General features: G+C 39.3%; 2 protein-coding genes across 4 annotated transcripts in view; one reads left to right on the top strand and one right to left on the bottom strand.

Moving 5' to 3' along the window:
• The window catches only part of dcc (DCC netrin 1 receptor), a 402,326-nt gene that overhangs the window by 341,990 nt on the left and 46,018 nt on the right, over positions 1 to 14,318 (bottom strand). The gene's annotated exons all lie outside the window — the stretch shown is intronic.
• Positions 3,848 to 14,318, top strand: part of trabd2a (TraB domain containing 2A) — a 49,789-nt gene continuing 39,318 nt past the window's right edge. Inside the window, exons 1-2 of one of the 2 annotated variants that reach the window (XM_068221242.2) lie at positions 3,848 to 4,246; positions 8,901 to 9,461. In XM_068221242.2, the coding sequence (XP_068077343.1) occupies positions 4,175 to 4,246; positions 8,901 to 9,461 (633 nt within the window). In that variant the 5' untranslated portion in view covers positions 3,848 to 4,174. 2 annotated transcript variants of the gene reach the window in all.

Genomic DNA, 14,318 nt, shown 5'->3' with positions numbered 1-14,318 from the left:
CTTCACTTTTATTTGTGATTTTGTCAGATCTACTTTATGATGATTGAGCTGAAATATGAACTCAGCTCATGGTGGACTGTGGGAATCAGCCTGTCTATATCTGAGCCGGTGATGAAAAACTGCAGTGCAGTGTTGATGATCTCCACACGGGGGAGCTGTGCTCTCACCTGCCCTCATCAAACACCGCACTGGCCTGTGTTCACATATGCACAATATGACACAACACAACATTGGGTTATTATTTACATTTTACATTTTATAATTACTATTATAACACAAATGATGGATCTGTCCATATTTGACCCAGCATTTGGTTTAAGACAACCCAGCAGTTTTATAGTGCAAAGTCAAAGTTCAGCTTTTATCCTAACCACACAACCCCTCAGTGCAGAGGACACGGCTCAGGTTTTCAGCGTCTCGAACACATGGAGAAACCTCACTTACTAGATGTCCTTCAGTTGGTCATTTTAACCCAATGGTTATTTGGTTCATCCATATTTTACTCAAATGTGTGTTCAACTGACCCAGCAAATCATCTTCATCATGTACACTTGTACAACCCTGCATTTGCCTGATCAACTCTGATGAACACTGTTTTAGTTTTACCACAGTAAACTGTGGTCTGTAGTGTAATACACCCTGTAGTCATGGGTCATTTGTTTATTTTGCTATAGTAGTCAGGCCTGTTGTCAGCCTGGTGAAAGGGCTGGTTCTTTTTTCTCAAATTGTGGACTTTTTGCAGTTATTCACCTCATTTTCTATTTAATTATGATGTTTAAACACTCCAATAAGTGGCATTTTAAGCTCTATTTTAGCAGGATTCGCTTGTTGTATCCTCCATTTTTGATGTTCCAAGAATATTTCCTAAAGATTTATAATAAACAAATCTAAAATAAAGAAGCTTCACAGCTTCACAGAAGCTTCTTCTGAAAATCCATCAAACAACAACAGCCTAATAAACATATATAATCAGCAAAAGTCAGTCTGAGGCACTCGAAAAATGTGCAAAAAATAATAAAAAGCCTTTCCTGACATGGCTGTTTCTGTAAACTGCGCCTACACGTTTAGATAACACTTGACTTCATTAGGGAAACCTGATGTAGCCGCAGTTTTAAGGAAGCACATATTTTTGATGAATCCCTCACACAGAGAGCACCGACACATTATTAAAGTGACCCCTGAAAACTTTTAGCTTGATTTTGGATTTTTATACACAGCCTAATTAGCATTGAAATTAACTTTAATAGGCTGCTTTTGGTGCTTCAGACCTCTTCATTGGTCAATTTTTTTCTCTCAAAAATAAGGTTCAAGATTGAGGATAAAAGTTTGGCTACTTGTAAAATGTTTTTTTTAACAGCTGTCAGTCAATAGTGAAAATTCACTTCACTTATGGCATATTGTGCGTTTTCTTAAAATCTTTGATGGGTTATTTCCGCTATGATGACATATCAGTCAAAATAGGTCACCTGTTACCATAGTAACTGTAGGATCACCACAGTAGACTAACTCCAGCACTACTACAGTATGTACCAAACATTACAATTACGACAGTGTTTATCTGAGTGTGATTAGCCGATCTTAATTCTGAAAATGCAAATGTTTTTCCTGCATCAGCTGCAGAATGATGCACTCTAAAAATGCGTAAGTGCAGCCGTAAGTTAAAAAGTTAAATTTAAACCCAGTGCAAAAGTTGGTTCGTCCATAATTGACAACCAAACAGCAGAGCGTTTTCTAAACTGTGTGTTTGTGTTCACTTTAATAATAGTTCAATAATAATAATAATAATGATGATAATAATAATGATGATAATAATAATAAAATAATAATAATAATAATATTAATAATAACAATGATAATAATAATAACAATGATAATAATAATAATAATAATAATAATAATAATAATAACAATGATAATAATAATAAAATATTAATAATAATAATAATAATAATAATATAATAATAATAACAATGATGATAATAATAATAATTATTATAATAATGATATTGATAATAATGTTAATAATAATAATGATAATGATAACAATGATAATAATAATAATAATAATAACAATGATAATAATAATAAAATAATAATAATAATAACAATGATAATAATAACAATGATAATAATAATAATAATAACAATGATAATAATAATAATAATAACAACAATGATAATGATAATAATAACAATGATAATAATAATAATAATAATGATGATAATAATAATGATGATAATAATAATAAAAATAATAATATGAATAAAAACAATGATAATAATAACAATGATAATAATAATAAAATAATAATAATAATAATAACAATGATAATAATAACAATGATAATAATAACAATGATAATAATAACAATTATAATAATAATAACAATGATAATAATAATAATAGTAATAATAATAATAATAACAATGATAATAACAATAATAATAATAATAATAATAAAATAATAATAATAACAATGATGATAATAATAATTATTATAATAATGATATTGATAATAATGTTAATAATAATAATGATAATGATAACAATGATAATAATAATAATAAAATAATAATAATAACAATGATAATAATAATAAAATAATAATAATAACAATGATAATAATAATAATAATAATAATAACAATGATAATAATAATAATAATAATAATAATAATAATAATAACAATGATAATAATAATAATAACAATGATAATAATAACAATGATAATAATAATAATAATAATAATAATAATAATAACAACAATGATAATAATAATACTAACAATGATAATAATAACAATGATAATAATAATAATAATGATGATACTAATAATGATGATAATAATAATAAAAATAATAATATTAATAAAAACAATGATAATAATAACAATGATAATAATAATGATAATAATAATAAAATAATAATAATAATAACAATGATAATAATAACAATGATAATAATAACAATAATAATAACAATGATAATAATAATAATAGTAATAATAATAACACTGATAATAATAATAATAATAATAATAATGATAATAATAATAATGATAATAATAAAATAATAATAACAATGATGATAATAATAATTATTATAATAATGATATTGATAATAATGTTAATAATAATAATGATAATGATAACAATGATAATAATAACAATGATAATAATAATAATAAAATAATAATAATAACAATGATAATAATAATAAAATAATAATAATAACAATGATAATAATAATAATAACAATGATAATAATAATAATAATAATAATAACAATGATAATAATAATGATAATAATAATAATAATAATAATAAAATAATAATAATAACAATGATGATAATAATAATAATAATGATATTGATAATAATGATAATAATAATAATGATGATAATAATTTTATTATTATTATTAATAATAATAATAATAATAAAACAATAATAATAATATAATAACAATGATAATGATAATAATAATGATAATAAAATAATAATAATATTAATAATAATGATAATAATAAAATAATAATAATAATAATAACAATGATAATAATTATATTAATAATAATAATAATAATGATAATAATAAAATAATAATAATAATAATAACAATGATAATAATTATATTAATAATAATAATAATAATGATGATGATGATGATGATGATGATGGTGATGATAATAATAATGTCGGTATTAAAGAGCAGACGCGGCTGATGACGCAGATCAGTGAAGCGCGTTTGTTTAAAGCTCGCCGGGGGTCCGAGATGCGCAAATCACATTATTGACAAGAGTGGGGGAGGTGGAGCACACACACACACACACACACTCACTCACTCACTCACGCGCAGGACCTGTTGAGCTGAGAGCCGGAGCCGCGGAGACTTTCTGAACTCCAGCGGGAGATCTGAGGAGAAAACCAAACTAAACTCCAGCGTGTGTTCCGAGAGCGTGTGTCCGTGTGAGTGTGCGCGAGTCTCCGGCATGAGTGTGTGTGTTTGAGTGGTCCTCGGGTCAGTGGTGTCCGCTGATGGAGCCCGGAGCCCCGCTCCTCCTGCAGCCGCTCCGCAGCTCCTGCATCCCCGCGGGCCCGGATGGCTGAAGCGGCGGGCGGGATTTACTCTACTGCACCGTGCTCTACTCTACATTATGCGGACGATTAGTGAATGACGATGACGATGATGACGATGATGATGGTCAGCTGGAGCGCTTTTCTGCAGATCTGCTGGATACTCATGGTGAGAGCAAACCAGTTCAACCCCGGAGAGCCGAGCGGCTGCCGGACCAACACTCCAGTAAGAGCTCTACTCCCAACAACACACACACACACACACACACACACACACACACACACACACAGAGAGAAATAAACATGCAGAACTGCTAAGTTGCGTGCTCTCTAAAACAAAAGTTTGGTTCTTGTAATCCAGCGTTGGGTCAAACGTGTAACCCAACTGTTGGGTTAAAATATATTTTAAATTTAATTGAAAATAATAATTTTTGGTTTGTCCATTTTTGACACACAATAACGCAGCGCTTATAGGAGTGTGTTCTGACATGTCAAATCCAGCCTCAGTGGTGTGGGCAGCTCTCTGATGTGCAGATGTAGATGATGATGATGATGATGGGACAGGTTATTTATTTGTAATATTTTCTCCGGGGCTGTTTTAGCATATGTTAAACAATGTTTTGTATAGTAACTCATTTCTTGAAAATACACTAAATTAAGCACAGTGGTTGATGTTTGACCACAGCTCGGATATTTCCACAGTGCATGATGACAGCTGATCATATTCACAGGTGATTTTACAACACAGCAGTGTTCAGCTTAAAGCAGCATTTACAGGCTTCACTGGCGTGATCAGGCGAGGGATTGAGCAACAGTGGTTTGTTTCTGAGGGGCTTCATAATATTGAGCACAGCCGTTTCTCCATTTCTTTTACTCCAGCCACAATAAAGACAGAAATAAAGACAGAAAATAAGACTTTCTCCAGAACGAGAACACCAAATACAGGAAACATATCCTCACTGTGCAGCGGGGGACTGTCTGACGAATACTGACGACTGTAGTCTTCAGCTGTGTGTGTGTAGTCTGGCAGATAAGCGTGTGTTCAGAGCTGTATCGGTCACTCATAGAGCAGTAGAGTAGTGCTGTACTGAGCGCTCCGGCCCGTCTCCAGCAGGTTCAGTCTCTGTCTTGAGCAGGCATCTGTTCAGACGCGTCTTCAGTGTCAGACTCTTCTGCTGGATGCGGATTCACCTTCTGCTGGACTAATTAGGCATTAACCGTCAGCTGAGGACATTATCCACCTCTGAATAAACGTCCACACCACATCTGCTCATAACACTACAGTCATTTACACTCAATACTACAGTGTTCCTGCAGCCCGTACTATAGTAGGTGTAGTGCTTTATACGGTCTCTTTCTTATAAATGTTACACATGTATTGCCGAAGTAGTTATAGAGTTTAAATATATAAAATGAATAATAATTAAATAAAATAATAATAATAATAATATTAATAATAATTAAATAAAATAATAATAATAATAATAATAATAATTGAATTAAAAAAATTATAATAATTAAAAAATTTAAAATAATAATAATTAATAATAATAATAATAATAATAATTAAATAAAAAATAATAAATTAATTAATTAAAATAATAATAATAATTTTAAAAAATAAAATCATAATAATAATAATTAAATAAAAAAATTATAATTATTAAATAAAATAATAATAATAATAATAATTAAATAAAAAAGAACATACATATATAAAAAAAAAACACAGTACACACAATAGATAGTAGTAAAATAATAATACTAATGATAATAATAACAATAATATATATAATTAAATACAATATAAATAATATATTTATGGTGGCTTGAGAAAGCCAAAACACTGTTATACCACATAAACTTATTATTTCTTCCGTCACCTTCTTCTTCTTCTGAGACTGATATGCATCTCTTTCTAGATCGTTCATACTACAACCACCACACTTACTCCAGACCTCCAAACAACTCTGACTCGGATTGCTTTATCTTTCCCAACTAATCTGACTTACGGTTTTCCGAAAACTGACCCGGATAATTCAGAGTAGTCTTAATGTTGGACCAAACTTTGTGACATCATAACTTTCCGCCAGACTGTCATACAGACTTAATGTTGGGCTCATTTAACTCAGACTACCAATCTACCAATCACTGATGACCGTTCCACTTACTAGCCACACCCTAGCAACCATTTACTGCACCCTAGCAACTGTCTGCTGCTGTGTTGGTGAGGTAACGTTTTATCCCCTCTCTCAGTTGTTAACGTTATATGTGGATCCAGACACGAGTGCGTCTTCAGAGCGAGTTTACTCCATCATCCACCGCCTATAATGGATCAGCTGATCGCCGCGGCCGTCTAACATCAGGGTCCATGTCACTGTTTGCTTAACAGCACCAGAGCCGCACTGACCATTAAAGCCAATCGCAGCCGTTTCTGTAGAGCATACAGGGCCGGAGCAAGCTGAACTGCCGCTCTAGGCAAAGGACGGTCACGCCGCCCTCAAACCTAAAGTGAAAACGGGGGGGATGGGGCTCTATTCTGCCGCCCTAGTTGGCGATATAACTGAGGCGCGGGTGGCGAGGGTAGTTTAGAGGACGCCGCCTGAGGCGCGGGTGGCGAGGGTAGTTTAGAGGACGCCGCCTGAGGCGCGGGTGGCGAGGGTAGTTATGAGGACGCCGCCTGAGGCGCGGGTGGCGAGGGTAGTTTAGAGGACGCCGCCTGAGGCGCGGGTGGCGAGGGTAGTTTAGAGGACGCCGCCTGAGGCGCGGGTGGCGAGGGTAGTTTAGAGGACGCCGCCTGAGGCGCGGGTGGCGAGGGTAGTTTAGAGGACGCCGCCTGAGGCGCGGATGGCGAGGGTAGTTTAGGGGACGCCGCCTGAGGCGCGGGTGGCGAGGGTAGTTTAGAGGACGCCGCCTGAGGCGCGGGTGGCGAGGGTAGTTTAGAGGACGCCGCCTGAGGCGCGGGTGGCGAGGGTAGTTTAGAGGACGCCGCCTGAGGCGCGGGTGGCGAGGGTAGTTTAGAGGACGCCGCCTGAGGCGCGGATGGCGAGGGTAGTTTAGGGGACGCCGCCTGAGGCGCGGGTGGCGAGGGTAGTTTAGAGGACGCCGCCTGAGGCGCGGGTGGCGAGGGTAGTTTAGAGGACGCCGCCTGAGGCGCGGGTGGCGAGGGTAGTTTAGAGGACGCCGCCTGAGGCGCGGGTGGCGAGGGTAGTTTAGAGGACGCCGCCTGAGGCGCGGGTGGCGAGGGTAGTTTAGAGGACGCCGCCTGAGGCGCGGATGGCGAGGGTAGTTTAGGGGACGCCGCCCTCTCTATTCTGCCGCCCTAGACGCCAATATAACTGAGGCGCGGGTGGCGAGGGTAGTTTAGGGCATGCCGCCCTCTCTATTCTGCCGCCCTAGACGCGGGTATAACTGAGGCGTGGGTGGCGAGGGTAGTTTAGGGGACACCGCCCTCTCTATTCTGCCGCCCTAGAAGCGGATATAAATGAGGCGCGGGTGGCGAGGGTAGTTTAGGGGACGCTGCCCGAGGCGCGTGTGGCGAGGGTAGTTTAGGGTATGCCGCCCTCTCTATTCTGCCGCCCTAGACGCGGATATAACTGAGGCGCAGGTGGCGAGGGTAGTTTAGGGGACGCCGCCCTCTCTATTCTGCCGCACTAGACGTGGATATAACTGAGGGCGTGGGTGGCGAGGGTAGTTTCGGGGATGCCGCTTACTCTATTCTGCCACTCTAGACGCGTATGAGGGCGTGGGTGGCAAGGGTAGTTTCGGGGACGCCACCCTCTCTATTCTGCCGCCCTAGGCAGCCGCCTAGGTCGCCTCTATGGACGCGCCGGCCCTGAGAGCGTGATCAATCATAGGTGTTTAAGGACTCGCTCAACAACACTCAAACAGCAAGCGGGATCATACTGACATCAGTTTACTAGCTATAATGCTCGTGTTGTTCTGTGCATGTGCTGATGCATTAAGGAAGAGTGTTTCCTTTCAGCAGGTCAAATTAAAGGTACAGTACATTTATCTGACTGCTCAATATAAAGGACAAAACTGTTTTACAAATAATATATAAATAATAAATATAATTAGAAATATACATTGTAATATGTTATATTAACATTATATAAATCCATATATCTGCTATATTTGCATGTGTGGGATTCCTCCGGTTTTCTCCCACAGTCCAAAAACAAACGACTTAAAGTAAGTCAAATGAACAGATTAAATTGGCACCACAGTCGAGCTCTTAGCAAGCCGTATATTCCCTATAGCCATATCTGTCATTCATTCATTCATTTTCTTGTCGGCTTAGTCCCTTTATTAATGCGGGGTCACCACAGCGGAATGAACCACCAACTTATCCAGCAAGTTTTCACGCAGCGGATGCCCTTTCAGCTGCAACCCATCTCTGGGAAACATCCACACACACATTCACACACACACTTATACACTACGGACAATTTAGCCTACCCAATTCACCTGTACCGCATGTGTTTGGACTGTGGGGGAAACCGGAGCACCCGGAGGAAACCCACACGAATGCAGGGAGAACATGCAAACTCCACACAGAAACACCAACTGAGCCGAGGCACAAACCAGCGAGCTGAGTGCTGTGAGGCGACAGCACTACCTACTGGGCCACTGCATCGCCCCCTATCTGTCATTAGCCAGAATAAATCAGGGGAGTTCTCCAGATCTACCTGAGCTCAAACTCCCCTCTCGCCCTGCTAACAGGGTGAGCCCCGGGCTGGAGGATGTTCTGAGCTCAGGGCTCTCTCACTCATCAGCTGAGTGAACACACTTCAACATCTCTCTCTGTCTCTCTCTCTCAGCAGAGTGATCTGAACTCCTTCCTGTGGACGATCAAGCGGGACCCTCCGTCATATCTGTACGGCACCATCCACGTCCCGTACACCCGCGTCTGGGACTTCATCCCGCAGAACTCCAAGCAGGCGTTCCAGGAGAGCAGCGTGGTGTACTTTGAGCTGGAGCTGACGGACCCGTCCACCATCTCGGCTCTGTCCCGCTGTCAGCTGCTGCCGGCGGGCCAGAACCTGCAGGACGTGCTGCCGCCAGAACTCTACCTGCGCCTGAAGACGCACCTGGAGTACGTGCGGCTGATGCTACCCTCCTGGATGACCCCTGACCAGCGGGGAAAGGGCCTGTATGCTGAATACCTGTTCAACGCCATCGCCGGGAACTGGGAGCGCAAGCGTCCGGTGTGGGTGATGCTGATGGTGAACTCGCTGACGGAGGCCGATATAAAGACCCGTGGGGTCCCGGTGCTGGACCTGTACCTGGCCCAGGAGGCGGAGCGCATGAAGAAGCAGACCGGAGCCGTGGAGAAGGTGGAGGAGCAGTGCAGTCCGCTAAACACACTCGACTTCTCTCAGGTACAGCTCTATTTACTACTCTGACAACACACACACACTCATGCTAACGTTTGGAGGAATTCAAGTTACGTCCAAAATGACACACTGTACACTTATGGATCTAATACTCATGAGAAATGACATGCCAAAATGTGCGCTCAGTACAAATCTGATTACTTTTTTTTAGATTACATCAAGATTACTTTTGAATTGTCACCAATTATTCATTTTCTTTTCGGCTTAGTCCATTTATTAATATTGGGTCGCCACAGCGGAATGAACCGCCAACTTATCAAGCATATGTTTTACTCAGCGGATATGCCCTTTCAGCTGCAACCCATCACTGGGAAACACCCACACACTCTTACATTCACACTCATACACTACGGCCAGTTTAGTTGATCAATTCCCCTATAGTGCATGTGTTTGGACTGCGGGGGAAACTGGAGCCACGCCACCACGAGGAGAACATGAAAACTCCACACAGAAACGCCAACTGACCCAGCCGAGACTCAAACCAGAGACCTTCTTGCTGTGAGGCGACAGCACTACTCACCAATTACTAAATTACTAATTACTTGTCAAATGTGTGGCTAGCAGTATCTGTCAGATTATAAAGGTATGGTAATGTAATCAGATTACTTTGGAGTACATTTAGATTACTTTTAAACAGTAACCAATTACTGATTACAAATTACATGTCAGAAATGTGCAGTGAGTCACGTAGCCTATTAGATTAAATGCTTATAGTAAAGTAGTCCAGTTACTTTAGATTACATTTAGATTACTTTTACACTTATACATTTAGATTACACACTGACTAGTAATCTGTAATCAGTATTTGGTTACGGTTTAAAAGTAATCTAATTACTGTAATGTGTGGTCAGTAAACAATTGATAGTAGATAATCTGACTACTTTTAGATTGCATTTAGATTATTTTTCAGCTTGCATCCACAATTAGGCGCTGTACACTTATAGACAGAGCCGGGTGGATGACTCGTGAAAAATGTGTAGTCAGTAGTAGGCATGGGATGATAACCGTTTTCAGGTTTTACCGTGGTTTGGAAAAGTCAAGGTTTTAAAACCGCCACTTTGTTCTGCAATACCGTTCCTGAGGTATGTGTAAGATGTTTTATTTACATTCATTTTGTTTTTGTTTTTTGGGACAACAGTGTCTAGCAGAAAAGATCTCCAAAGCAGGTACGTGCACACATAGGAACCTGTGCACATGCCCTTCCAAAGTGATCTGAAGTGCCCTAGCGACCCACACCAACAACCCCCCAACCCAAGGGTCTTCAGTTTTCCCGCAACATATGCCCGCACCCCTCACCCCCAACCCCCCCACCCTCGCTCTTCAAAAAATGTTATTCTGCCAATGCCCCTTTAAAGGTCTCTGCACGGGCCTGCTCCAAAGACACTGTTTTAAAGTGTAAAGAAATCTGTGTGTTTAAAACTACTGAAGACGGCTACGCTAAGTCTGATATGCTTGTAATGTTTACTGTTCTAAAGTATTATAAACTTTTCAGAAAAATTAAATATATTAGTTTCAAAGGAAGAAAATCTTTGAGTTTTTTACCCAGACATTTAAAAAGAATATATTTTAGAGCAGCAATCACAATACTGTGTCCTACTTTATCATTCCGTCAGAATCTTATACCGGCCCATGCCTAGTCAGATACAATGTTAGACTACACATTTACCGTAATGTAATCTGAATACTTTTGGATTACATTAGATACCTTTTTAACTGTAGCCAATTACTGATTACAAATGACATGTCTTCTATGCCAAATTACACACATTACTATTGGATTACATTCAGATTCATTTTACAGTTACACCCATACTTACTATACACTTACACACAGAGCTGGGTGGATTTTTACACAGTGAAAATACTGAAGTATTGCAATTCCAAACAGCTGCTTTGTATGTGAATATAGTAACGTCATTTATTGTTGAGATGTAATCAGTGGTGTAGCGCAAAATGCAGAGGCCCCCCGCAGGGATCACTGACGGGGCCCCCTGATGAAGGGGGGGGGTTTGGTGAGAGACAACACGGGGAAGCGATCACAAATTGAGGAGCGGGGAAGGGAGGCGGGGTGGAGCGACAACGCAGGGAAGCCTTCACAAACAGAGGAGCGATCACAAACCGAAAGCGGCGAGAGCGTCAAAGTAGCCAGAAATCATTCATTTTCAATGAGAACCGGCGGCGGGAAACAGCGCGGCGTGTCTTCTGCGGTGTGGGCGTCGAGGAGAGTTGAAATCAAGTCAACTTAATGGTATGAGCTATGACGCGGTTCGGCGGCAAGCAATCAGAATGAAGTAGTCCCCCACTTGAGAGGAGTTTGGTGAACACAGACCTGTAAACTTTGGTTCCGACCACAGATATTCCCAAGAGTTTGATTATTGCGGTTGCCGGATTTACAATTATTGAAAATCGTGACGAAGCGAGGCCCCCTAATCACGCGGGCCCGTCCGCTACACCACTGGATATAAAGCATCATCGCTGCAGTGCTCAGATGAACAGATTTGATGATCACGAAACATGTCTGATAATTATTAAAAGTTGTGATACGGTTGTAAAACATATAAAAAATCTTCCAAAATAAAAAGAAACTACAAATGTCTGCAATCTGTCGGCTGTGCAGCAGAGTTAAGAGTGCTTTGTGCAATACTACATTTATAAATCTGTGAAGCTTTGACTGATTCTCCTATTGAAAAGTAAAGCAGATGCGATGCACAAACATCCTTCCTGCAGGGATTGTGTATGAGGAATCGATTGGCTTGCGTTCTTCACTATCTGATGCTGAAATCTAGGAAAGAGCCGTGAAATACAGCAGTGTTCAGGAGATCCATGATCAGGAGATTCTGACAGAGCTGTTTGCAGCAGTGGATCTGAGCTGGATAATAGAGGTAAATGTCTGCCGTGCAGGAGTAATGGTGTCTCAGCTGTGCAGACGCTCTGCTTTCAGACTGTCTGCTCTTATTAAAGTGATGTGAGTGTAATAGTTCACCACTGACTCCGACTCTGAAGCCGCTTGTTGAAGAGAGCCTGTGATTACGGTGTCCTTCAGCATTGAGTTGTGGGCTGGAGTTTGTGTTAATGCGTGACGGAACTAAAGGGATTATCAACGGTAATTTCACCTGACGCTCGCAGACACACGGCTGGATTATGACAACTCACTTCTCTACACACTGAAGACTGATGTACAGCAGCTGCACAGGAACCAGGGATCCAAACACAACACTGACTCAGCTGTAGACCAGACAACTGTCAGGATTCAGTTCAGTGTTGATGCAGATCACTGTTGATTCAGTTCAGTCATGATTCAGATCAGTGTTGATTCAGTTCAGTCATGATTCAGATCAGTGTTGATTCAGATCAGTGTTGATTCAGTTCAGTCATGATTCAGATCACTGTTGATTCAGTTCAGTCGCAATTCAGATCAGTGTTGATTCAGTTCAGTCATGATTCAGATCAGTGTTAATTCAGTTCAGTCATGATTCAGATCAGTGTTGATTCAAATCAGTGTTGATTCAGTTCAGTCATGATTTAGATCAGTGTTGATTCAGATCAGTGTTGATTCAGTTCAGTCGCGATTCAGATCAATGTTGATTCAGTTCAGTCATGATTCAGATCAGTGTTGATTCAAATCAGTGTTGATTCAGTTCAGTCATGATTTAGATCAGTGTTGATTCAGATCAGTGTTGATTTAGTTCAGTCGTGATTCAGATCCGTGTTGATTCAGTTCAGTCGTGCTTCAGATCAGTGTTGATTCAGTTCAGTCATGATTCAGATCAGTGTTGATTCAGATCAGTGTTGATTCAATTCAGTCATGATTCAGATCAGTGATGATTCAGTTCAGTCATGATTCAGATCAGTGTTGATTCAGTTCAGTCATGATTCAGATCAGTGTTGATTTAGATCAGTGTTGATTCAGATCAGTATTGATTCAGTTCAGTGTTGATCCAATTCAGTCATGATTCAGATCAGTGTAATTCCGATCAGTGTTGATTCAGATGAGTGTTGATTCAGATCAGTGTTGATTCAGTTCAGTCATGATTCAGATCAGTGTTGATTCAGTTCAGTGTTGATTCAGTTCAGTGTTGATCCAGTTCAGTGCAATTCCGATCAGTGTTGATTCAGATCAGTGTTGATTCAGTTCAGTGTTGATTCAGTTCAGTCATGATTCAGTTCAGTCATGATTCAGATCAGTGTTGATTCAGTTCAGTCATGATTCAGATCAGTGTTGATTTAGATCAGTGTTGATTCAGATCAGTATTGATTCAGTTCAGTGTTGATCCAGTTCAGTCATGATTCAGATCAGTGTAATTCCGATCAGTGTTGATTCAGATGAGTGTTGATTCAGATCAGTGTTGATTCAGTTCAGTCATGATTCAGATCAGTGTTGATTCAGTTCAGTGTTGATTCAGTTCAGTGTTGATCCAGTTCAGTGCAATTCCGATCAGTGTTGATTCAGATCAGTGTTGATTCAGTTCAGTGTTGATTCAGTTCAGTCATGATTCAGTTCAGTCATGATTCAGATCAGTGTTGATTCAGTTCAGTCATGATTCAGATCAGTGTTGATTTAGATCAGTGTTGATTCAGATCAGTATTGATTCAGTTCAGTGTTGATCCAGTTCAGTCATGATTCAGATCAGTGTAATTCTGATCAGTGTTGATTCAGATCAGTGTTGATTCAGTTCAGTCATGATTCAGATCAGTGTTGATTCAGTTCAGTGTTGATTCAGTTCAGTGTTGATCCAGTTCAGTGTAATTCCGATCAGTGTTGATTCAGATCAGTGTTGATTCAGTTCAGTGTTGATTCAGTTCAGTCATGATTTAGATCAGTGTTGATTCAGATCAGTGTTG

This window comes from Danio rerio, chromosome 5, assembly GCF_049306965.1.
Source record: "Danio rerio strain Tuebingen ecotype United States chromosome 5, GRCz12tu, whole genome shotgun sequence".
Classification (NCBI taxonomy): Eukaryota; Metazoa; Chordata; class Actinopteri; order Cypriniformes; family Danionidae; genus Danio; species Danio rerio.
This window is presented reverse-complemented; position numbering and strand designations above follow the sequence as displayed.